The sequence below is a fragment of the Urocampus carinirostris genome, chromosome 16 (genome assembly GCF_059441175.1).
Source record: "Urocampus carinirostris isolate Australia breed hairy pipefish chromosome 16, RoL_Ucar_1.0, whole genome shotgun sequence".
Taxonomy (NCBI): Eukaryota; Metazoa; Chordata; class Actinopteri; order Syngnathiformes; family Syngnathidae; genus Urocampus; species Urocampus carinirostris.
In genome coordinates, this window is record NC_142364.1 from 32,744,277 (window position 1) to 32,771,831 (window position 27,555).

Sequence of the window (27,555 nt, forward strand, 5' to 3'; positions counted from 1 at the left end):
GCATTGTTTGCCTGCCCCTCCTATCATGAGACAAACTATTGGTCTTCTGTGATTATGTGCACCTCAACACCGACCCCTTGCCTGCATCGTGTACAGGGATTGTTGCCTAGCTACCTGACTTCCTGTGCACCAAAACCTGTCGGAAAAAAGGATCTCCATTACTACACTAATACGTGCACTGTGCTTTCACATAACCCTGGGTGGGTCCTTGACAGACAGTGCATGTCCTATGACAATCATCCAACCCTACACAGTATGACCCAGCTGCTCATCTGGCTTTGCAGTATACTGATATGGCACTGACAGCTGTTACCCGATGGATGCTGCTGCCAGTAAATTGTCCAGCACCAGAAACTGTTCAGTGGCTGCCTTCAGCAACCCAAACTACAGCCGAGTTCTGCCCAAAGCCTCAATGATGGCACTCTACGCACTTGAATGCCTTTGTCCCCAATGATTTTTTAGACTTTGGTTTTGGTTTTGGGCTTTCTGGGATGCAGCCCTTGAAGTGGGGATACTGGATATATTTACTTGGGACATAATCTGATTGAAATAGAATATTTTGTTTTACTTGTTGATGTCTCTAAGAACTATGGACTTGTAGTACAGACATAAAAGATATATGGCAACAACTAACTCACTAAACAGGCTTCAAGTTTATTGGTTGATTACTCCGGGTCAATTTTATTGTAAAGGAGCACAAATTGTAAAAACAGGAGGCTCAGCAGTGGAGCACACTTTTGAATCAAGGAAGAAACAAGCCTGGTTCTTTTTTGATTGTGCTGAGTGACCTGAATAAAATAAATCCTTGATTTGATATAAAAAAAGAAATGTAAAACGCTTAAACGTGTAACAACCTTCTTCCAGCTTTTCCACTTCTAATTGGAAAGCTTGCAAAACACCATGTATCCTTGATTGTTTGTCATGTAAACGATTCATTCAGATTGGTCCAAAGGCCTGAATCTAATCTAAGTAGGACTATTCCATGCATGTAAAGGTAGCCAGTGCTGTGTGTGTGGCACATTCCTCTAAAGACTCTTTTCTACTACACAGATCCAGCCTCCCTCGCCTCGCCTCGCCCCGCCTGTTTTGGTTTTCCATTGTAAATAAGTACCTGTTTCTTGGTCCTTGGGCCCACGGTTTTTGGTATAATCTCTGTTGAGGTTCTAGAGCATGGAACGGGGACTTAAAACATGACGTCAGTCACTGCTGACCCCTGAATGATCAGCGATGTTGGGGCACTACTGACCAATAATTGGTCAAACAGGGCGAATTAAAGAAGGTTCAGTAAAACCTCCTAGCCATTTTCAAAATTCAAAGTTTATTGTTATATGCACAGTAAAGAACCACAATTCCCTGCACAATGAAATTCTTACTTTGCTGTCCACACAGTTGCCAGCGTAATAAATCTAAGAAACTATATACATGTATACATAAAAGAATATTTCGGATATCAAAAGATAAAAATACAAGATTAACTAAAGATGAGTTAAGGTAATAAGATAAAAATAAGATAAAACACAGTTGAAAGTGACTGTAGTGCAAAAATAGTCCAAGTATGGTCCAGTTTAAAGTGACCGTAGTGTAACAAAGTGTTTGTAAGGTACTGAACGTGTCTGTGGTGTGTTGTTCGATTAGCAGCCGTTTAAAAGTCTGATAGCAGAGGGGTAAAAAGAGTTCTTTAGACGGGATGTCCTGCATTTCACACTCGACCTCCTTCCTGAGGGTAGGAGTGTAAACAGTCCGTGTTGTGGGTGGGTGGGCTCCTTAATGATGGAGGCAGCCCTCCAGTTGACTCTGCGGTGGTATATGCTATGCAGAGAGGGCAGTTGAGTCCTAGTGACCCTCCTAACATTCTTAACCACTCTCTGCAGGCGTTTGTGGTCCATGGCTGTGATACTGCCGTACCAAACAGTGATGCAGCCGGTCAGGAGGCTCTCCACGATGCAGCCATAGACGTTGCTGAGGATCTTTCTTGACATTCCAAACTTCTTCAGCCTCCTCAGGAAGTACAGTCGCTGTTGATCTTTCCTGATCAGCTGTGTAGTGTTAAGGGTCCATGTGACGTCCTCAGCGATGTGCACGCCCAGGTACTTAAAGCTTCTCACCACTCTACTTCAAGCTCCTGGATAAATAGTGGCTGATGAGTTTTCCTCCTCTCCCTCATGTCCACTATCAACTCCTTTGTCTTGTCCCTATTGAGGGTGACGTTGTTTTCCTCGCACCATGTCACCAGACTCGCCAATTCCCTCCTGTAGGCCGCTTCATCCTCTGCAGTGTTGCAACCTATAACTGCAGTGTCGTCGGCGAACTTCAGGATGATGTTGTCCCTGTCGGGGGCGACGCACTTGTGGGTGAAGAGGATGTTGAGCAGGGGGTTGGCAACCTTTTTGGTGTGGAGCGCCACTTTCAAATTTCCTTGTAAATCAGTTTGCCACACCAAGATTAATGACTCGCACAACATTTTTCATATCCAACTGAGCTGTAATTTTACACTAGTCCAAATATACAGCATGGATACATTGAAATCGTATAACTGACCTATTTATCTAGCACTATTCTTGTTCATCAATAAACTAAAAAATTAATGTGAGCAACGCGTGGAAAGGCCTGTGAACATCCATGACTTAAACTTTTTACCACACGAATCAACCATTCTTCATCAACTATGAACTACAATCAAAAAACAAGTAATATGGACAGCTACCATACTATTCACCAATGAAATCTTATTGCAGAAAATATCGAATTGAAACTCACACACGCACGCACACGCTTTCTGCCAGCTCCTCCTCTCGACGTTCAACACTTCTGGCTGACATGGGGATGTGTTTTATTCCTGTTTTTGATTGTCTACCTGTTAGGCAAGGCACCGAACAAAACCTCGGAGCTTGAAAAGAACGCCTATTTCATGTAAATTAATTTCTGTGCTTTACTTTGCAGTGAGAAATGTTGTTTTTAGCAGTGACAAAGGTTTTCTGTGTTTGTTTGCCGTACCTGAACACAGAACGTTTTAATGTCTGCGCCTTCAAGGACTCATCCTTGAATTCATGTTCATGATTCAAGTCAAGTCAAGTCACATTTATTTATATAGCCCTTAATCACAAAAATGTCTCAAAGGACTGCACAGGATTACACTTACAAAATTGCACAATTACCTGATCTTAAACCAGCATGCGGGCTAGGAACAACTCAAAAACCTCAGTGTGAGGAAAAAAGAGAAACCTTGAGAAAGGACCTCACATGTGGTAATCCCCCTTCCAGGATTGACCAGGGTGAATCACGATTAGCATTACTGTACACACAATAGTAAACACTAGGTAAGATATTGAAAATGTCCGGAAAGTGCATGACAGCAACGACACCCCCAGCCTGTAAACTAGTCATCAATCATAAGCTTTGGAATATATATATATATATATATATATATATATATATATATATATATATATATATATATATATATATATATATATATATATATATATATATATATATATAATATAATATATATATATATATATATATATATTATATATATATATATATATATTATATATATATATATTATATATATATATATATATATATATATATATATATATATATATATATATATATATATATATATATATATATAATATATATATATATATACATATATATGTATACATATATGTATGTATATATATATAAATATATATATTTTTACACACAAAATAATATTGCTGAAATATTAATCTATACATTCAGGCAGTTTTAGTCATCACAGTTAATTGGTAATACAAAGCCATTATCACTTCATATTTTTCAGTTCATATATTCTTCGTGGTTTGCTCTCCCGCCACAGTTGTAATGCTTTCTCAGGGTCCAATCCATTATCATCCTCCTCATATCGTAACCAGGAATAGAATTTAGTCAATTTTGGCAGAAAAGTCCTTTTCTTGCTAGGAGTATTCTTTTGTTTATATTCTTTCATCGAATCGTTCGCTTCAACACACGAATTTGTCCGCCGTTTTTTCATGCCTGAATTATTGCCGTTGTTATCACTTTTCTGCATGTTTCGACTCATTACTACCAATTTTGTGTTGATTTTACTTAACCTTCACCTTCACTCAACGACAACCACAACAACAATGACGTAATCTCGAAGCAACGAGATCTCGTTTGGCGAGATCGGCATGCAGACGTAAACTCGAACCGCGAGACCAAGTGCGGTAATCTTTGTTTAAAAAATGTAACCGGATTATGATGACAATTTTGTGTCAAAAAAGTTGCGTCCCGGGGACGCACGTTGATTTGACACTATGCGTCCCCAGCAAAAATTATGCGTCTAGGACGCAGGGACGCGGGCAAACGAGAGCACTGTACTGGTGTCACATTTCAAGTCAAGTCACATTTATTTATATAGCCCTTAATCACAAAAATGTCTCAAAGGACTGCACAGGATTACAATTACAAAATTACACAATTACCTGATCTTAAACAAGCATGCAGGCAAGGAACAACTCAAAAACCTCAGTGTGAGGAGAAAAGAGAAACCTTGAGAAAGGACCTCACATGTGGTAATCCCCCTTCCAGGACTGACCAGGGTGAATTACAATTAGCATTACTGTACACATAATAGTAAACATTAGGTAAGATGTTGAAAATGTCCGGAAAGTGCAAGACATCAGCCTGCAAACCAGTCCAGAAAGTCTATGACGGCCACGACGCTGCCTCCCGTCTCTGCCAGCTGGTAAATGCAGGGGTTGACATGCTGCAGGTCAGACGCTGGTCCGCTGACCCATCCCAAATCATCCTTCTCCTTCGTATCAGCCAGGCAGGCGTCGGAAAAAGACAGGACAAAACAGAATATGAGGTGGGCATCAATCATATGGTTTGGAATAGAAGTGTGTCTTAAGCCTCGATTTAAAAACTTCCGTTGAGGTTGCAAATCTTATCTCCAGAGGCAGGGCGTTCCATAACACCGGGGCCCGGATGGAGAACGCTCTCGAGCCTGCAGACTTCTTGGCTCTCGGAGTCACAAGTAGACCGGCATTTTCCGAGCGCAAACTCCGTGCAGGAACATAGGGGGAAATCAAATCGGAGAGATAAGAGGGTGCAAGCCCATGCAAACATTTATATGTTAATAAGAGAACCTTGAAGTCACACCTTAAGTGGACTGGGAGCCAGTGCAAGTTGGCCAATACAGGAGTAATATGCTCAAACTTTTTGGTCTTAGTCAAAAGTCTAGCTGCTGCATTCTGAACCAGCTGCAAACTTTTAATGCTAGACATCGGGAGACCAGAAAGCAATACATTACAGTAATCAAGCCGAGAAGTAATAAACGCATGAAATAAAATCTCTGCATCTGATTGGGACAGCATCGAACGAATCTTCTTTGCAATATTACGGAGGTGGTAGAAGGCTATTCTAGTAATATTTTTCACATGTAACTGAAACAACAGATTAGGATCAAATATAACACCTAGATTTTTGACCGAGTGCAAAATTATTCAGCTCCTTTACTTTGAGTGCAGCAAACTCTGTCCAGAGGTTCAGTGAGGATCTCTGAATGATTCAATGTTGATCTAAATGACTAACGATGATGATAAATGGAATCCACCTGTGTGTAATCAAGTCTCTGTATAAATGCACCTGCACTGTGATGGTCTCAGAGGTCTGTTTAACACACCAGGCAGGTCCGAGGTACTGTTGTGGAGAAGTTTAAAGCTGGATTTGGATACAAAAAGATTTCCCAAGCTTTAAACATCCCACAGAGCACTTTGCAAGCAACAATATTGAAATGGAAGGAGTATCAGACCACTGCAAATCTACCAAGATCAGGCCGTCCGCCTTAACTTTGAGCTCATACAAGGAGAAAACTGATCAGAGATTCAGCCAAGTGGCCCAGGATCAATCTAGATGAACTGCAGAGGGCTACAGCTGAGGTGGGAGAATCTGTCCATAGGACAACAATCAGTCGTATACTGCACAAATCTGGCCTTTATGGAAGAGTGGCAAGAAGGAAACCATTTCTTAAAGATATCCATAAAAAGAGTTCTTTGAAGTTTACCACATGCCAAACATGTGGAAGAAGGTGCTCTGGTCAGATGAGACCAAAAAAATCGAACTTTTTGGCAACAATGCAAGACGTTATGTTTGGCGTAAAAGCAGCACAGCTCATCACCCTCAACACACCATCCCCAAAGTCAAACATGGTGGTAGCAGCATCATGGTTTGGGCCTGCTTTTCTTCAGCAGGGACAGGGAAGATGGTTAAAATTGATGGGAAGATGAATGGAGCCAAATACAGGACCATTCTGGAAGAAAACCTGATGGAGTCTGAAAAAGACCTGAGACTGGGACGGAGATTTGTCTTTCAACAAGACAATGATCCAAAACATAAAGCAAAAGCTACAATGGAATGGTTCATATTTTCTTTTTCTGGAAAAAAATCGACCATCTATACTTTGTACACTTCAAATTTCAATCTGTTATGCACGCTTTTCCTCTCACATGACACGAAGATTTGAAAAACCCTTCTTCAAGGTTTTGTTGTATTCTACAAGCTGTCTCTGTTTTGCTTGCAATGGACACTGACTTTGTTTGCTATTGTTGAATGTAGAAAGTTTTTTCTCAAGTATTTGTTAACAATGCTGTGTTGTAGCCCACTCTATGTTGTAATTTGGTATGTGTCTCTTGTATCAACCCTGTCTTCTATTAAATTGTTTACGACATATCCTGTAGATTCATCTCCTTCAATTTGATTCTGTTGCTTCTCCTCTCACCAAAGACAGATAACAGAGACGAGGAGGTATTTCAACTTCAACATCCAGTGTAGATCCACCAAGTTCAACAGCTGGCATTGTGAAACACCTCCAGTGAGACACCTCACAGCGAAGAAAACACACTACGAGTCACAGGTTGGCATGTCCAAACTGAGTAAATATGCGTAAGTCAATCTCCTGAAGCCATGAGTCAATATATCAACTGTGTCATTATGATTATTGCTCAAAAAAAGGTAAAACCACCGTAGTTTTGTGTTCATTATATCTAGGCAAAAGGAAACTATATCGACAAGTGTGAACACTCACTTGGTGGTTTAATAGCACCATCTTTTGGATACAACACGTAATTGGACTATCCCAGTCATTCATTGTAATTACAGTAAGATCTCGGTTATTGCAGTTAATGGGGACCAAAACCACCCGCGATAAGTGAAAATCCGCGAAGTAGCGGCGCACCTTCAAAAAAAAAATATGTATATATATTTTTTTATTTTTATTTTTTTTTGAATTATTATTTTTAGACCCGGTTAATGGGGAACAAAACCACCCGCTAAAAGTGAAAATCTGCGAAGTAGCGATGCCCCTTCATAAAAAAACAAAAAAAAATCTCATCTCATTATCTGCACCGCTTATCCTTATTAGGGGTGCGGGGGGGCTGGAGCCCATCCCAGCCATCAATGGGCAGGGGACACCCTGAACTGGTTGCTTCGCCTTAAAACCATCTTACTGAGGTCAGCTTCCATATCCAGTATGTGTTGCACGACCTGCTGTCAAGAGTCATTAGGTGACCAAACCCCCAATTCCAACCCCTAATGCTAAGGGCCAAGCAGGGAGGCAATGGGTACCAATATTGTGAGCCTTGGGTATGACTCAGCCAGGGCTCGGACCAAAGACGCCCTACCCCAAGGCCACAGCTGATGCTAAACAATACACACTGTACATTTAAAAAAGCATTCCAACAAGGTTCGGGGACTAGAGCTCAAGCAAATAAGCAATATAAACATAGGGCACAAAGACAGATGAAAAATATGCAAACATTTTTTTTATTTTGCTGATACATTTTCTTAACAACAGCTTGCTTCCTTAATATTTGTATTATATCCTATAGGAATCATATTAAAAAACAAATGTCAACCTTTACATGTAATAATGTTAAAAACGTATACAGAAAAACATGAATTGTAATTTTTGTACACTGCAAAATAAATAATAGTACCTCATTAGCAGGAAAACTTTTTTATTCAAGTGTATTTTTTTTCATCAAATTTTACAATATTTTAAATTATTTTTAGAATAAAATGAAATAATACCCTAGAATAAGTTAAAAGGTTTTATTTAGCTGATGTAGAGTATTTTTGTAATTTGACACTGCATAAAATAAATCCTTACCCAAAGGATGTCAGTTTATCATTTTGCTTATAACACCTCACCTTTTTTAGTGTAAATCTGCTTTCAACACCAGGATTTGATTAAAAGAAATGGTTCAGGAGAGGGCGTTTGGAACAGAGTGGAGTTTCTTATCTCATTGTTTGGTCCTCTTTTTTTCTCCTTGCATGCTCAAAATCCATTGATGTCTTTTCATATTACAAATTATAACTGTCATTTTTTTCTGCCAATATAATAAAAGAGAATTATTTTGCAGTGTGGTTTGACACAATCACTTTCCTCCCACCTTTTGAGTGTTTTTGTTATATTTTAAAAACAGTGTTGCGCTTCTTTTGAATTATCTTATTGCGAACTCACCTTTTCAGCGATCTGATAATTGATAAAACAGCATTCTTTCAAGTAGAATAAGAAATAACACTAGGCTTTGGCAATATAAGTAGAGCGGTCTTTGTGATTTCAGATTTAAAAGGAATGTACAAATGATCACTTGTTGAGCAAGGGGAAAACCAAAGGGTTGCACAGCACCTTTCAAAACAACAAATTAGCATTAGATGGGAGCAGATTGTCAGGGAGAACTACATGCTTGATTCGTTGTGGCCACGTTTGTCATTCTCCAAATCGCTATCCTGTGAGATGAGCTTGTAAGGTTTCTTCCTCTCTTTCTCCTCCAGCACAGAGTTTCCCATCTCCACATCCCTGCTGCGAAGTTCATGGCGAGAGAGGAACTCAATGATGCCGGCTCCGATGGAATCGCCCAAAACGTTGGTAGTAGTACGCAAGCGGTCGCTGTCACACAAGAGATAGAGGACTGTCTGCAAGTTTCCCAGCAATGCAAATAATTTCTGATATAATTCTGTTCTATTGTGCTCTACAACAGGGGTCGGAAACTTATGGCTCACAGGATATACGGCTCTTTTCATGAGTACATTTGACTCAGAGATAAAAAAAAAAAACACACTATGAAATGTCTAGTGCATTGTTACATGCGAAGGTAAAAGTAGCACATGCAAAGCCGGGAGAGAGCCAGTTCTGAGTGAAGTTCGGTCCAGTATATATAGGCCGAAGTCTCAACTACAGTTTACATTATCAAGGTGTCACACCAACAGACCCTTTTTGGGTTGTACATCGCCAAATAATCCTTTATATGGAAGTTCATAAACAATGTATATTATGAGACACTTTATGATGTACACCCACAGAACTAACTGTACAGGGAGTGCAAAATTATTAGGCAAGTTGTATTTTTGAGGATTAATTTTATTATTGAACAACAACCATGTTCTTAATGAACCCAAAAGTCTCATTAATATCAAAGCTGAATATTTTGGAAGTTGGAGTGGGGCTTTTTTAGTTTTAGCTATTTTAGGAGGATATCTGTGTGTGCAGGTGACTATTACTGTGCATAATTATTAGGCAACTTAACAAAAAACAAATGTATACCCGTTTCAATTATTTATTTTCATCAGGGAAACCAATATAACAGCTCAACATTCACAAATATACATTTCTGACATTCAAAAACAAAACAAAAACAAATCAGTGACAAATATAGCCACCTTTCTTTGCAAGGACACTCAAAAGCCTGCCATCCATGGATTCTGTCAGTGCTTTGATCTGTTCACGATCAACATTGCGTGCAGCAGCAACCACAGCCTCCCAGACACTGTTCAGAGAGGTGTACTGTTTTCCCTCCTTGTAAATCTCACATTTGATGAGGGACCACAGGTTCTCTATGGGGTTCAGATCAGGTGAACAAGGAGGCCATGTCATTAGTTTTTCTTCTTTTAGACCCTTTCTTGCCAGCCAACCAATTAAGCATATCAGGTGATGTGCATCTCTGTAATGCTTAATTGGTAGTAGGCTTTCGAGCCTATACAGCTTGGAGTAAGACAACATGCATAAAGAGGATGATGTGGTCAAAATACTCATTTAAGCATATCAGGTGATGTGCATCTCTGTAATGAGAAGGGGTGTGGTCTAATGACATCAACACCCTATATCAGGTGTGCATAATTATTAGGCAACTTCCTTTCCTTTGGCAAAATGGGTCAGAAGAGGGACTTGACAGGCTCTGAAAAGTCAAAAATAGTGAGATATCTTGCAGAGGGATGCAGCACTCTTAAAATTGCCAAGCTTCTGAAGCGTGATCATCGAACAATCAAGCGTTACATTCAAAATAGTCAACAGGGTCGCAAGAAGCGTGTAGAAAAACCAAGGCGCAAAATAACTGCCCGTGAACTGAGAAAAGTCAAGCGTACAGCTGCCAAGATGCCACTTGCCACCAGTTTTGCCATATTTCAGAGCTGCAACATCACTGGAGTGCCCAAAAGCACAAGGTGTGCAATACTCAGAGACATGGCCAAGGTAAGAAAGGCTGAAAAACGACCACCACTGAACAAGACACACAAGCTGAAACGTCAAGACTGGGCCAAGACTAAGGTTTTATGGACTGATGAAATGAGAGTGAGTCTTGATGGGCCAGATGGATGGGCCCGTGGCTGGATCGGTAAAGGGCAGAGAGCTCCAGTCCGCCTCAGACGCCAGCAAGGTGGATGTGGGGTACTGGTATGGGCTGGTATCATCAAAGATGAGCTTGTGGGGCCTTTTCGGGTTGAGAATGGACTCAAGCTCAACTCCCAGTCCTACTGCCAGTTTCTGGAAGACACCTTCTTTAAGCAGTGGTACAGGAAGAAGTCCGCATCCTTCAAGAAAAACATAATTTTCATGCAGGACAACGCTCCATCACACGCATCCAAGTACTCCACAGCGTGGCTGGCAAGAAAGGGTCTAAAAGAAGAAAAACTAATGACATGGCCTCCTTGTTCACCTGATCTGAACCCCATAGAGAACCTGTGGTCCCTCATCAAATGTGAGATTTACAAGGAGGGAAAACAGTACACCTCTCTGAACAGTGTCTGGGAGGCTGTGGTTGCTGCTGCCCGCAATGTTGATCGTGAACAGATCAAAGCACTGACAGAATCCATGGATGGCAGGCTTTTGAGTGTCCTTGCAAAGAAAGGTGGCTATATTGGTCACTGATTTGTTTTTGTTTTGTTTTTGAATGTCAGAAATGTATATTTGTGAATGTTGAGCTGTTATATTGGTTTCCCTGATGAAAATAAATAATTGAAATGGGTATACATTTGTTTTTTGTTAAGTTGCCTAATAATTATGCACAGTAATAGTCACCTGCACACACAGATATCCTCCTAAAATAGCTAAAACTAAAAAAGCCCCACTCCAACTTCCAAAATATTCAGCTTTGATATTAATGAGACTTTTGGGTTCATTAAGAACATGGTTGTTGTTCAATAATAAAATTAATCCTCAAAAATACAACTTGCCTAATAATTCTGCACTCCCTGTAGAAACCAAAAAACTCCAACAAAGTCCCGGGAGCAATTTGATTGGATACTGCTTCTTCCCCTCACCCAGTGTCGACTGCACCAAAGGTAAATACGTTGGTATCCTCGTTTGCAGTATTTTGTGACATTTTTACTCAAGAACATTGCTCGCACCTTGTTGTAAAACTATTATCTAGGGCAAAAATGATGGTCTAAATGAGCCTCAACACTTTTAAGTAAATGCAGGAGGGAGTCAAATTTTAAGCTATATTATGATAGGTGTTTGTCTTGCTGTCGGTCACCCCTCTTGAAGGATATGACCAAGGTAGATAGATAGATAGAATTATGATATGGGACACAGGCCCTGGTATCATGATTATTTCATAGATTTGATCAAATCATGAAATGCCACAATCCATCCATCCTTCCATTATCTGCGCTGCTTATGCTCAGCAGGGTTGCGGGGGTGCTGGAGCCCATCCCATCTGTCATTGGATAGTTCAGGGACACCCTGAACTTGTTACCAGCCAGTCGCAGGGCACACAGAGACAGACAACTCACATGTTCATTTACACCTTGGTACAATTTTGACCGGCCAATTAACCTGACATGCATGTTTTTGGAATGTGGGAGGAAACCTGAGCACCCGGAGGAAACCCACGCAGGCATGGGGAGAACATGCAAACTCAGCACAGGAAAGCTGGTAGCTGGATTTACCACTCAGCCGCCGAGCTGCCCTAAATGTCTCAATGTTCTAGATAAATAGGTTTTGTCCGTAGAGTGGCTTTGTTGAATTTTGTCTTATAATATCACTGCTCTGGCTCTCTAAAAAATAAGAAATCGAAATATTTTTGCTTTTACGGCCCATTGGGTCGAAAAAGTTCCCGACCCCTGCTTTACACATTAAATTTGAGTAAAATATGCACTGTCAAAGTGTTTTTACCCCTCTGGGGCTCTTCCAATATAAACAGAGTACAAGGGAACAAAACAACCTCCAAATAACCAAAATAAAATTCACATAGGTTTTACACTTAAGCTACATAGTCATTTTAGCGTTAACACAAAATCGGTACGAGTAAAATACCTTTCCAGTGTAGAAAAGTATTGACTTTTGGAAGTGTTGAAAACATTTCTCTTTTGAAAGTGTACAAAATAATTTACGCTTGAAAGCAGTGCCTACTACGTTCTAGCATGAGGGATCTGATTCGTTCAGGAAAAATTATTAATTTGTTTGTTCGTGTAGAATTTTTGGTTCTGACTCGGTCCTGTTTCTTGTTGGTTTTTCCTGTCCGGTATTGTTCCCGTTTACTTTGTCCTGTTTAATATCCGTTTCTAGTTTCGTTCCCGGCTATTTTGTCCTGTTTAATTTCGATATCCTGTTTCAATATCAATCCTGTCTGTCCCGTCCTGTCCAGTATCGACCCCATCTGTCCGATATCTGCTCAGGCAATTGGAATCAAACTCGTCGGTCTCTGGCTTCCTGTCTTTCCACACCAGACCGCTGCCTAACATGCATGACTCCCCATTTCCTGTAAAATAAGCTTGTGTGAGAAACGTCACGCATTTGGGTCCTGATCCTGTTCCGGTTCATGATATCATGTATAATCTTGTGTTTTTGCATTATTAAGATTTACCACTAGTAAGAGTGCATTTAAAAACACTGGGGTAATTAAAAAAAACAGTGTTGAATAGGATTTAAACTGCACACGTTAACTCTGAACTATTCAATGTTGAATTTTAACATTACCAAGGGTGTCATTTTTTTCATAGAGTAAAGCTTGACAAACAGTCATTTGTAAGGGTGGGTGGATTGATCCAAATTTCAATATTATCAGTATTGATCGTGTACTTGGACCAGATCATTTGTCTTTGGATCGATACTGTCTTCCCATTTAAACCAAAGATGTTTTTGAAAAGATTTTAAGATTACACATACAATATAACTTTCAAATTTCATCCAACAGTGATAACACTTTACTTGCAATACTGACTTTATTTTCAAAATATTGTGGAAGATGCTTCAGTTGTCTAGGTAACATTGTCATATAGTATTTGTATTTTCGTTACATTGCTGCTTTTTTTATTTGATTCTCCAGACTTTTGCTGTTAAAGTCACATTTATTTGTAAAGCCCTTAATCACAAAATGTCTCAAAGGATTGCACAGGTTACAATTACACCATCCCCTGATCTTAAACCATCATGCGGGCAAGCAAAAACTCAAAACCTCAGCATGAGAAAAATAGGAAACCTTGAGAAGGGGCCTCACAAGTGGTGATTCCCCCTTCCAAGATGACGTGGGTGCAATAGATTTAGGATAGGGCTTGATTTAATTTAACAGTTGCAGTAAATTCATTTTATTTTTATACACTGATGGTTTTTTACATTGTGTTGTTTACACTATCCGCACTTTCTGAATTTATTTACCAAATATTGTGCAATGAAAGGTATTACTGTTGTCATGTGGACTTTGTTATATTTGTATTTTAGTTACAGTTTGACTTTTTATTTTGACTCTCCTGATTTTTGTTCTTAAACAATCACAGTAGAAGCATTTCATTTTTTACTCTGTCAAAGTTTACATTGTAGTTGTTAAATCAAAAATAAAACATTTATATTGCCTATTTTATTTGTGCTTTGTCTATCATAGTTAAAATCTTACGTACCAAGGGGTGGTCAATTATTTACTGATAAGGGAATTTCCAAGCAAAAAGTATTGGTATTGAATCGGTATTATTCAATATTATCCCGATTTTACATGGATACAATCGATACCAGAATTCCAAACATTGCCCACCCTACTCCTCATTGCAGGGTAGTGTAAAATAACAACTCTTATCAGAGTAAAATTAACTAAATAAGGGCCATTCATTCACTGGGGGAATGTTAGAATTTTCTTGTTCTGTGTTTTATTGAAACTGGTTATTTTCCTGAGTATTAAGGGTAAGCCTTTATATTGGGATCATCCATGTTGACGAGAGACTGATTTTTCCGCATTGCCCCAGTTAACGGCAATCTTTGAGAAGGGTCTCCTAATTGGAAATATTAATTTGGGAAACCTAATTATGTTTCTATGTTAAACCCTACTCCAGAAAATACTCAACACAAAAGGAAAGATGTAGAGCAGGACTTCAGGGAGTGAAGAAAACTGTGTCACTAGGTGGTAGTAGAGAAAAAGACGTTTTTGACCTTTTAAATGACAAAGATGATTTATCTCTTCATGTGACAGCGGAGGAAGTCGCTGCTCTTTACTGTACAACATAAAATATACAAAACATGTTTTTGAAGGATCAAAGTACTCACAGGAACCAATCAACTGCAATGATCAGAGTGATGTCATCAGTGGGAAGTCCAACAGAGGTCAATACGATCACCATGGTGACCAGGCCTGCTTGTGGGATTCCAGCTGCCCCAATACTAGCTGCAGTTGCTGTAATACTGATTAAAGAGCAGACAATGAGTTTTCATATATTTTTGGACAATACAATACTCCAGAGCAGAGGAGCCCTCTGGTATGCTCTACAGGTCCCCTAAAACAAAGACAAAGAGTTCCAGAGAGAGTTTCTGCCCCAGGGCCATCACCACCCTGAACAATCAACCGCGTGAAACTGTGAAAATATATCTAAAATATATACCAGGGTTGAAGGGATTACTTTAAAAATGTAATCCGATACAGTAACTAATTACCTGTTCAAAAAAGGTAATCAGTAATGTAATCCAAATACTAATAATATTAAAGTAATGTAACTTGATTACTTTTGATTACTTTTGGATAACTCAAACACCAAATATGCTACTAAAAGTTGCTTGTAGTCCATCAAAAATGTGCTCACAAATTTTAACTATGGAGCATAGTTCTCTTTCACACAGAGAGAGAGAGAGAGAGAGAGCGAGAGAGAGAGAAAGAGAGAAGCAAAATGGACATGGCGAATGTAAACAAAGGTAATGCCAATGAGAAAAGGAATAAAAACAGTTAAAACTAACGCACAATAAACTTCAATATTGTCCCCTGTAGTGTGCAACATAAAAATGCTTTTAAATAAAGTTGTAATCCTGTAAAGTTAATGAGAAAAAACGTTAATGGTATACAAAAATAATTGATTGTGTTATGTTAAGTTTGGGGGTGAGGGATCCATGTGGGGGGAACTGGAAACAAAGGGTGCTCAAACAATGATGGTATTTATTACCAAATAAAATGGCCCAACATAACAACAGAACAAGGGGGCACAAAACAAGTGATATGTTAAAAAACGGACCAACAAAAGTCCAAACAAGAAAGATTTACCAAAAATGGATATGAAAGCTGCAATAAGCAAAGTATCAACGAAAACCAGAAACAAACAAACGTGGCGTGGTGTTGGAATGAAACGACACAATGACCTGACAAAGTTTACTGATCAAAATGTCCATTTAAAAGGTTAGGGAAAACTGAGTACAGATGTGTGACATCTATGCCCAGTTCAAACCCCGGTTGGGGCCATATGACGGTAGAAGGTACGCCAGACCCAAACATCTTACATTGAACGATACAATGTTTCATTTAACTGTTGTCCACTGTTGTCTCTTCTTACCTAATTGTAATGATCTGACCAAAGTTCATCTCCATGTTGTTGACCTGGGCAATAAAGATGGCAGCCAACGCTTCATAGAGAGCGGTGCCGTCCATGTTGATCGTGGCTCCGACCGGCAACACAAAACGAGTAATTCGCTTGTCAATTTTGTTGTTCTCCTCCAGACATTTGAATGTGACAGGGAGGGTAGCCGAGCTAGACAGCAAAGAATTGAAACGTGTTTACATTAAAAACCGGAGTCTAATAAAATCAAATCTTATTTTTAGATCCCACCTGGATGAGGTGCCCAGTGCCGTGACCAGAGCTTGCAGAAGCCCGGCAATGAAAATGAAAGGATTCTGCCGAGTGATGACAAAATACAATGTAGGAAGAATAAGAATGGCATGGATCATTAGACCGATGATAACCGTGATGGTGTACATGCCCAACTGGCCACCCATTTGTGTAAGATCATCCATCTCGACTATTTTTCCTGCAATAAGGAACAGGATACCAATGGGAGCATACCTGAAAGCAGAAAAGACTAAAGCTAGGAGAAATGTGGTTGAAAACCAAATGTAAGAAAGTAAAGTTGTTTCTTACCACATTATGAGAGCAACGAGCTGCATAATGGCTTCATTAAGGCTGTCGAAAAACTCCCTTAGGAGTTGTCCATGTTCCTTCATGTTGCCAATTATCAGCCCAAAACACATAGAGAAGACCACCAATCCTAGTGCATTTACTCCATTTACTTGACCAGGCACTGGTATCACTTCTTCTCTTGTGATCTCCATGACTTCATTGGTGGAATTAGTTGTATTAAAGAAGGTGTCGTTAACAGTCATGGTCACGTGAATGACTCGTTTTCCATATTTGGTTTTGAACTAGACAAAAAACAGGTTTATTACAGTATAAACTCAAAAATCCCATCTCAAAATATTAGAATAGCATATAAACATAGGCTATTTAACTAATTAGCATCCGTGAAAATAATAAAACACTTATTTTAGTGGATTGATGATGAATCAAGAGTTTAGATGTTTTTTTCAATTGCATTACAAAAAATAAGAAACTTCATCACAATATATATATATATATATATATATATATATATATATATATATATATATATATATATATATACTGGACTGTCTCAGAAAATTAGCATATTGTGATAAAGTTCTTTATTTTCTGTAATGCAATTAAAAAAACAAAAATGTCATACATTCTGGATTCATTACACATCAACTGAACTATTTCAAGCCTTTTATTATTTGAATATTGCTGATTTTGTCTTACAGCTGAAAAAAACTCAAAAATCCTATCTCAAAATACTAGAATACTTCCTCAGACCAAGTAAAATAATAATTTTATAACAGCAAAACTAAATCAAACATTTGAAAATGTCCATTGATGCACTCAGTACTTGGTTGGGAATCCTTTTGCACGGATTACTGCATCAATCCGGCGTGGCATGGAGGCAATCAGCCTGTGGCATTGCTGAGGTGTTATTGATGCCCAGGATGCTTCGATAGCGGCCTTCAGCTCATTTGCATTTGTAGGTCTGGTGTCTTTCATCTTCTTCTTAACTATACCCCACAAATTCTCGATGGGGTTCAGGTCAGGGGAATTAGCAGGCCAATCAAGGACAGTGATGCCATGGTCAGTGCACCAGTTACTGGTGGTTTTGGCACTGTGGGCAAGTGCCAGATCATGCTGGAAAATGAAATCCTCATCTCCATAGTGCTTTTCAGCAGATGGAAGCATGTAGTGCTCTAAAATCTCTTGGTACACAGTTGCATTTACTCTGGACTTGATGAAACACAGTGGACCAACACCAGCAGCTGACATGGCTCCCCAAACCATTACTGACTGTGGGAACTTCACACTGGATTTCAAGCAACTTGGATTTTGCTCCTCTCCAGCCTTTCTCCAGACTCTGGCGCCTTGACTTCCAAATGAAATTCAAAACTTGCTTTGTCTGAAAAGAGGACTTTGGACCACTCTGCAACTGTCCAGTGCTTCTTCTCCATAGAACAAGTCAGACGCTTCTTCCGTTGTCTTGAGTTCAGAAGTGGCTTGACCATGGGAATACGGCTATTGTAGCCCACTTCCCGGACACGTCTGTGAACTGAGGCTTTTGATACCTGGACTCCAGCTTCAGCCCACTGTCTTTGAAGCTCCCCCAAAATCTGGAAGCGGCTCTTCGTCACAATTTTGTTAAGGCTGCGGTCATCTCTCTTGGTTGTGCAGCGTTTCCGGCCACATTTTTCCCTTCTAACAGACTTTTTGTGGATATGCTTTGAAACTGCACTCTGTGAACAGCCTGCTCTTTGAGAATTTTCCTTTTGTGTCTTACCCTCCTGATGGAGGGTATCAATGATGGTCCTCTGGACAGCAGTCTTCCCCATACTTGTGATTTAGTTTACTGAACCAAGCTGAGTGTTTTTAAGGCTCAGGAAACCCTCGCAAGGTGTTTCGAGTTAATTAGATGATTCAGGTGATTAGTTGAATAGCCTACTTGTATACTTTTTCATGATATTCTAATATTTTGAGATAGGATTTTTGAGTTTTCTTAAGCTGTAAGCCAAATTCAGCAATATTAAAATAATAAAAGGCTTGAAATAGTTCAGTTGATGTGTAATGAATCCAGAATGTATGACATTTTTGTTTTTTTAATTGCATTACAGAAAATAAAGAACTTTATCACAATATTCAAATTTTCTGAGACAGTCCAGTATATATATATATATATATATATATATAATATATATATATATATATATATATATATATATATATATATATATATATATATATATATTATATTATATATATATATATATATATATATATATATATATATATATATATATATATATATATATATATATAGGGCAGCACGGCGGCGCAGTGGTTAGCGCTTGTGCGGCACAGTTCATGTCATGGGAACCTGTCGTGGTTTCAAATCCAGCTCCAGACTTTCTGTGCGGAGTTTGTATGTTCTCCCCGTGCTTGCGTGGGTTTCCTCCGGGCACTCCGGTTTCCTCCCACATTCCAAAAACATGCATTTCAGGTGAATTGGCCGTTCCAAATTGTCCCTAGGTGTGAATGAGCGAATGAGTTGTCTGTCCCCGTGTGCCCTGCGATTGGCTGGCAACCAGTTCAGGGTGTCCCCTGCCCACTGCCCGAAGATGGCTGGGATGGGCTCCAGCCCCCCTGCGACCCTAATGTGTATAAGCGGTACGGCTAATGAGATGAGATATATATATATATATATATATATATATATATATATATATATATACATTATCTTCCGCTAATCCGGGGTCGGGTTCAGGGGGAAGCAGCCTCAGCAGGGAAGCCCAGACCTCCCAATCCCAAGACACTGCATCCAGCTCACCCGGCGGGATCCTGAGGCGTTCCCCGGCCAGCTTCGAGACGTAGTCTCTCCAGCGTGTCCTGGGTCGTCCCGGGGCCTCCTGCCAGAGGGAGGCGTCCAGGAGGCATCCTTATCAGATGCCAGAGCCACCTCAACTGACTCCTCTTAATGCGGAGGAGCAGTGGCTCTACACAGAGTCCCTCCCAGATGACTGAGCTTCTCACCTTATCTCTAAGGGAGAGCCCAGCCACCCTGCGGAGGAAACTTATTTCAGCCACATGTATCCGAGATCGTGTTATTTCTGTCATGACCCACAGTTTATGACCATTTGCCTGTCTCCAAGCACAAAGATATTAGCTACCTGCTGCTGCTGCCGCTTAAGGTATGGAAAAGTACTACTCGATTACTTTGCCAAGCCCTAGACCACACAGGCACACAAATTGGATGATTTTCCATGGCACACCTGACAAAATCTCACGCTGGTGTGTCGCAGCACAGTGGTTGAAAAACACTGGAATAATCTACTCCTGCAATTCATAATTTTTTTAGAAAGCCCAAAATAATGTGTGAAAGACTGAAACGGGTTTTAAGAAATTTACAAATATAACACAAAACAGTAATATGCCCCATTCCAGAAACCCCCGCACCCATATTTGTGTGTATGGATTATCAACTTGTTGGCTCACCTGTTGTGTGCAGGCTTGGACCAAATTAGGTGGGAACATATTTCTGAAGTGAAATGTTAACGATTAAAAAATGGGTGAACTATAATACATCATGCTATGTTTACGCTTACTTAATTGTGAGCTACCTGATTAGATCCAAAAAGGCATCAGCTGGACTGACTTGTTCGATCATCTGTTGCTTTCCAAACTCATCTTTGGATCCTTTTCCAGGGTGGATGATAAGAACAATCAGGATGCCAATAAAGACTGCAATGAAGGTAGTGGTCATGTAGTAGATAACAGCTCTCATGCCCATTTTCCCAGAGGCTTTGCTGTCCAGCGCTGCCATTCCTAATGCACACAAGGTCAAAAGATGATACTTTTTAAGGAATGCAAACTCCTCATAAACCAAGGATCGGTAACCAATGGCTTGCGAGCCATATACCATCTGTACATTTGAGTCAGAGACAATATTAAACATGCACAATTCTACACTAGTATGCTGCAAATAAAGCCAAATGTAGCAAAGTCGGGACAACAATAAATACTTGGAAGGTTCGGTCCAGTATATATTTAGGGCACAGTCTCAACTACAGTTTACAGTCAAGGTTCCACACCAACAGACACAGTTTTGGTTGTACATCACTAAAAAATCCTTTATATGGAAGCTCATTAAACCATCTATGTTCACTGTTAAGAGACACTTTATGATGAAAACTCAAAGAACATACTGTAAAAAAATCAAGTTAAGCAAATACTTCGATCAGATCGCTAATATTGTCCTATATTTGATACGTTGTTATTCCAAAAATCTCCGCAAAGCGCTGTTTGTCTATGTAAATAGCGAAGCCCTGCTCTCTCTCAATCAGCGCCCTCATCCACAATAATTTATGTCTGTGTGCTTAACCGAGAGGAACACTTCAAGCACCTTTCCCTACCTGGCCTACTGCTGCGTTCTGCCTTCCAGGCAGAAGAGAGAGCCAAATCTATACGCCGTCCCCTTACCAAAAGCTAAAAATAACAGAGGCAAACAGGAGGTGCAGCACAGTGTAGACATTTTTTAACTACAGAAATGGACCGTGCCAGATGTATTTTTTGGGGTAAATTGGTCTGCTACTAAGGCAGCACCATACATTCACATTAACACATTGCATAAAAGCTCACGCTGCAGAGAGCAACTAGCTGCAACTAAAATATCAACATGTAACTGTTCTTGAACAACAACCTGTAAATCCGTTGTCTCTATGGGACTGCAGTCAAGGAGAGACATTTGAGAATTTATTTGCATCACCGACTTTGATTTTCATAATATTGTCCAATGGAAGGTATTTCAGTTCTTAGGGTGACATTGTTATACAATATTTGTTTTTTCTTTTACATTGCTGCTTTTTTAGTTTGACCTTAATAGCTTTTGTTCTGAAACAGTTCTAATAGCAATATTGTATTCACCTTTTGTACTGTGAAACTTGGCAATGTAATTGTCCAATTAAAAAATGAAATACTTTTGGTGACGTGTTTATTATGATTTTAAACTAACTCAAGGCAGGAAAGTTTAATTTATTCAATGATAATTAATTTTTCAAGCAGAAGTTATGGGTTAGTGTATTTTGCTCCAATCAGCCCTCTGTGACAATACCAGCACATTTTACCCAACCAGCGCTTCCTACCATCTTGTGAAAACAGCTTCAACCATGTACAACTGTGTGTAAAATTTATAATAATGGTGGTAGAAGCTGTTGTTTCTGCCTACTCATTTTGATAAACAACACAGTTTTTGTTGATTGTATTGTGCCAGAATAGAGCTGAAAAATACGACTTCATAAATATCTACCAAAATACTTATTACAAATTTATCCCTTATCCACCAGCAGATTTGCAGTGGGGCAAATAGGTATTTAGTTAAACAATAATTGTGGCAGTTCTGCCACTTCAAACTATTGGACAGGGCTGTAATTGTCAACATGGGTAAACATCAACTACAAGAGACAGCATGTGGAAATAAAAACGAAAATCACTTGGTCGGATTTTTAGATAATTTATTTGCAAATCATGGTGGAAAATAAATATTTGGTCAAAATCAAAAGTTAATTTTAATGCTTTGTTATGCACCCTTTTTTTTGGCAATAACGGAAGCCAAATATTTTCTGTAACTCTTCACAAGCTTTTCACACACTGTAGCTGTTTTTTGGCCCATTCCTCCATGCAGATCTTTTCTAGAGTAGTGATGTTTTGGGGTTTTCGTTAGGCAACACTGACTTTCAACTCTTTCCAAAGATTTTCCATGGGCTTCAGATCTAGACTGGCTAGGCCATTTCAGGACCTTAAATGCTTCCTATGAAGCCACTCCTTTGTTGCCCTGGCTGTGAGTTTGAGATTATTGTCAAGGTGAAATACCCAGCCACGTCTCATCTTCAATGCCAATGCTGATGAAAAGAGATTTTCACTCAAAATCTCTTGATAAATGGTCCCATTCATTTTATCCTTTACACAGATCAGTCATCCTGGTCCCTTTACAGAAAAACAGTTTCAAAGCCAGATGTCTCTACCCCACAGGTGTCAAACAGGCGGCCAGCGGGCCAGATCAGGCCCGCTAAGGGATTGAATCCGGCTCGCGAGACAACACTCAGAGAAGCGCAAGAGAAAAACAAGCTGCAGGTTGAAATATGTCAATTTGATGTTGCCAAAGCCAGGTGCCTCTCACAAAGACACTGTACTTGTATTTATTTCTCTCTATCTTTCTCTTCCACCCCTTTTCTCCCATTCTGTCTCTGTCTCTTTCACTCTCTGTGTCTCTCTTTTTCTATTCCTTTGTTGCTCTTTGTCTCTTTCTCTCTGTGTGTCTTTGAACCTCTTTTGCTCTGACTTCCTTTTTTCCTTTACTCACTTTTCTCTTTCTCTCTTCATACCCTTCGCGCTTTCTTTTCTCCTTTCTCTCCTTCTGTCTTTCTATTTCTCTTTGGATTTCTTTCTTCTTCTCCCTTTCTTTTCACCCTCTCTCACGACTTTTTATCTTTTGTTTCTCACGCTCTCTCCCTCCCTCCCTCTTTTTCTTTCTTTGTCCTGCCCTCTCTCCTTTTGCCTCCCTCTTTCTCTTATTTCTGTATCTCTCTTTTTCTTTCTCTTTAATCTACTAGTCCGGCCCCCGACAGAACGTTTGTTCTATCGTGTGGCCCCCGAGTTAATATGAGTTTGACACCCCTGCTCTACCCCTATGCTTCACAGTGGGTTTGGTGTTCTTCGGATGCAATTCAGTGTTCTTTCTGCTCCAAACATGAAAACCTGTGTCTGTACCAAAAAGTTATATTTTGGTTTCATCTGACCAAAACCCATTCTCCCAATCCTCTTCTGTATCACTATCCAGCGAACCGCAAACAAGCCTAGACGTGTACAGGCTTCAGCAGGGTACATGTCTGGTAGTACAGGATCTGAGTCCCTGGCGGCGCAATGTGTTACTACTAGTAGCCTTTGTTAATGTGGTCCCAGCTCTCTGTAGGTCATTCACTAGGTCCCCCCCGTGTGGTTTTAGGATTTTTGCTCATCGTTCTTGTTATCACTCTGACGCCCTTAGTTAAGATCTTGCCGATCAAGGAAGATTATCAGTGGTCTTGTATGTCTTCCATATTCTAAAAATTGCTTCCACTGTTGATTTCTTTACACCAAGCGTTTTTCCTATTGCAGATTCAGTCTTGCCAGCCGGATGCAGGTCTACAATGTTGTCTCTGGTGTCCTCCAACAGCTGTTTGGCCTTGGCCGTAGTGGAGTTTGGAGTGTGGCCTACTGAGGTTGCGAACACGTTTCTTTAAAACTATTATGAGTTAAAACAGGTGACATTAATACAGGTAACGAGTGGAGTCTCGTTAGACCTTCTTAGAAGTTAGACCTTTTTGTAGTGACCAAATATTTATTTTCCACTCTAATTTGCAAATGAATTCTTTAAAAATCGACCCATTGGATTTTCTGTTTTTTTTCACATACCGTCTCTCATAGTCGAGGTTTACCCTTGTTGATTGGTGGTTGACTGAATACTTATTCGCCCCACTGTATGACCAAGAATGTAAACATTACCTGTTATTAGGCTGGAGACCAATAAAGGTAAAACAAGCATCTGAAGCATTCTCATCAGTAGCTCCCCGGGAAACGAGAAGTACTTCACCTCACGATAAGACATCTTATAGGGACGCAATGCAAATCCCAGAATGATTCCTAGGAAGAAGTAAAACTTTGTCCATATCACATGACTGATCAAGTCTATTTGGATGAGACACCCATACCTATTATAACCGCAGCAACAGTGAAAAGAACAAAGGCATTCTTTTTGAAGAACTTTTGAACGTCCTCTTTGGAGATCTCTTCCACTTTTCTCTTGGCTTTCATAGTGCGTATGTGGATGCCTTCCCGGAAACGCTGCATCCTTCTAGAATGGACCAAAAATTTACCATCATCATTTTTGACATGTGGATCTAGATTTGGGGTTGCCAAACTTTTTGAATCGTGAGTGGCATTGGGTTGAAAAAAAATGGCAAAAGGGCCAGGAGGAAAAGAATTATAGATCATTTTTTGTTTTTCCTTTAATCTGATACCTCTGCAATATATGAAGGGAATAGATACTGTAGGAATACCTAACAACCTATCAAATTTGTCTCGTATCGCAGCTGCCATTTCAAAAATAAATATTCTATTTATTATATTTTTGGGCATTTTGTTTGATTGCAATTTTTGCACAGGCATAAATAAATAATGACAAAAAAAAATTGAGACAAGTCTTTTGTGAATAGCAGAGATGATATGCATTGAATGAATGAATGAATGAATGAATGAATGAATGAATGAATGAATGAAAACTTTATTTCGAACATAAAAATAAAAACAGGACAAAAACAATGAGTCAACAACGAAATAATGTCACACAACATGTTCGAAAAGGGGTAGTCAGAAGCAGATGCTTATTTTTCCTACCCCTTTATCTTCCCTATTAAATACATTTTATAGATAGCTCCTCTTGTGTCTAATACAACAAAATCTCATGGATATACTTATTACATAGGTCAGATATCAATAATTATAATAGTTACAATAATCACATATTTTATACACTAATCTTCGCAATACCCATCCCTCAACGTCATAATGCGCATAATGTCACTGCGGCACCAGTGATAATATCAATAAAAATAAACACAATACTTATAACAGTTCTGATGTGATAATAGCACAATAACAACAAGTTAGCCATAGTTTGAAGTGCAGTATTTCCAGTCTCCCTCATATCCCATTTTCTTCATCTCTGTATTTCGCCAGTAATGCTTTTTTGTATTTAAATTTGAACACATGGATATTTGGACATTGTTTGATTTCATTTTGCAAATTATTCCAAAGTCTGACTCCACACACAGACACACACATACTTCTCCTGGTGGTTCTCACCTTTGGGATTTTGAATTCATCACAGTCCCTCAAGTTATAATTTGCATTTATAATAAACAAACTTGTAGACATTTACAAGACCATATTATGTATATATGATTTTATCTATGAAAAAACATGTTATCCAAATTGGTTTTGAACAGCTCAGAATAAACGAAGTAATATAACATGTCCGTTTTTAAATCACTAAATCAATGATATGCAATTAAAAACTCCAAATGCAATACGGCTAGCCTGGAAAGTTTTGTTCATAAAATTTGATAAGTGTATTGATAAATAAAATAAAAATATGAGAAAAATAGCAAGTGAAGAAAGATGTAGCCAGCTATTTGAATGTTAGGGACACAGGGAACAAGGGAGCACAAAATCAGAACATTTAAGTTACTAATCCTTTTTTTTTATTTCTATTTTTTTTACATATTAGTAATATTATCCTTAACATTTTTTCAGACTTTAAAGCACACCTGATTTTAAGGCACATCTTTAAAAATAATCCTTTGCGAAATATATTTTGTACAGAAGGTGCACCAGAGAATAAGGTGCATGTAGTTGAAACTGCAGTAAGAGCGAGCTTTACATAAAATCAAACAGCAGAAAATATACTGTAGTCAAGTCAACTCATGTTTATTTGTACAGCCCTTAATCAAAAGAAGTCTCAAAGCGCTGTACAGACGACAGACTAAAACAATGATTTCATTGAACATAAATATTAGAAAATGTGGTTTCACAAATAAATTAACTAAATTAACATATAGTATACAGTATGACTGGTTACTGTATATAAAAGCATTTAGTTGTAATTGTGCATTTCCAATTTCATTTACGATATTTATGATCTATAAGGCGTACCCGATTATAAGCTACACTTTTGAAAGTATAACTTTTTTTTTTGCAGGCCGGATGAAATAGCCTGATGGGCCACAGATCGCTCGCGAGCAATAGTTGGCCCACCCTGACTTAGATGGTGTATTTATTGGTGATTTAAGTTTGGTTTAACATTCATTATTAAAAATGAGCGATAAAAAACATGTAGGGTGGTAGGTAGGTAGGTAAGTAGGTAGGGGTTCGGGTAGGTGGGCAGGTAGGTGGGGAAGTTGGTTGGTAGGTGAATACGAGTAGGTTTGTAGGTGAAAAGATGGATGGACGGACGAACATAAAGATAAATACCTGAGAAAATGTCTTCCTTGTATCTTCTGATCTCCGAAAATTGTATCTTTGGGTCTTCTGAGGTGAGGGTTACCTTGAAATTGGAAAGAAAAAAAAAGTCTGGATTCTATTACAATTGGAGAGTATAGAGTGATGAACTACTGAACACAGAATAGGAGGAGAGATGCTGCTCTCCTTCTTAGAATATAACTGGGAGGGGAGAGCAAAAGAGACAGGGCAGGACACCAAAAAGGAGGACAATATAAATGATCCTTCAATTATCATCTATCCCGGTGACACATATTAATGCAAAACCTAGTCCCGTTATCTTCTTTACAGCATTTTTTTGTCTTCCTTTGTATTAAATACCCTCTGCTAGCTGTGATGAATTACTTTTTACATTTGGAATTTTCTTTCTTTTTCTTTCTTCGCTGGCAACCAGTAACTGTAGCAATGTCTATTTTTAAAAACAACCATTCAATCAGATCATCGAATGATCAGCAATAAATTATACTGTAAGTCTGTGTAAATGTTAGTCTGTCTACTCAGACATTTTTAAGAGAACCTTCTGTGGATTAAAAAAAAATATAAATATATATATATATATATATATATATATATATATATATATATATATATATATATAAATATAAATATATATATATATATATATATATATATATATATATATATATATATATATATATATATCTCATCTCTCTCATTAGCCGTACCGCTTATCCTCATTAGGGTCGCGGGGGGGCTGGAGCCCATCCCAGCCATCTGCGGGCAGTGGGCAGGGGACACCCTGAACTGGTTGCCAGCCAATCGCAGGGCACACAGGGACACTCATTCGCTCATTCACACCTAGGGACAATTTGGACCGGCCAA

At 39.0% G+C, this 27,555-nt stretch overlaps 1 protein-coding gene across 1 annotated transcript; it reads right to left on the reverse strand.

Moving 5' to 3' along the window:
- Nucleotides 1–7,796: 7,796 nt before the first annotated feature.
- LOC148351107 (excitatory amino acid transporter 1-like) lies at nucleotides 7,797–26,820 on the reverse strand. Its single transcript, XM_088355820.1, has 10 exons — nucleotides 26,686–26,820; nucleotides 24,366–24,508; nucleotides 24,160–24,297; nucleotides 20,241–20,445; nucleotides 20,116–20,158; nucleotides 16,651–16,931; nucleotides 16,342–16,575; nucleotides 16,069–16,263; nucleotides 14,801–14,935; nucleotides 7,797–8,941 (listed from the first exon to the last, which is right to left on the reverse strand). Exons 2-10 carry the CDS (start codon nucleotides 24,502–24,504, stop codon nucleotides 8,731–8,733), a joined length of 1,581 nt encoding a protein of 526 aa, XP_088211946.1. The 5' UTR covers nucleotides 24,505–24,508; nucleotides 26,686–26,820; the 3' UTR covers nucleotides 7,797–8,730.
- Between the last annotated feature and the right edge of the window lie 735 nt (nucleotides 26,821–27,555).

Bases quoted from the DNA above. Each gene is read 5' to 3' on its own strand.
- LOC148351107 (XM_088355820.1), bottom strand. From the start codon at position 24,504: ATGCAGCGTTTCCGGGAAGGCATCCACATACGCACTATGAAAGCCAAG. The intron at 20,159-20,240 runs GTAGCTCACAAT...ATTTCACTTCAG, and splicing joins GCCTTTTTGGATCTAATCAG to AAATATGTTCCCACCTAATT. The intron at 16,576-16,650 runs GTAAGAAACAAC...TTCTGCTTTCAG, and splicing joins CTCGTTGCTCTCATAATGTG to GTATGCTCCCATTGGTATCC.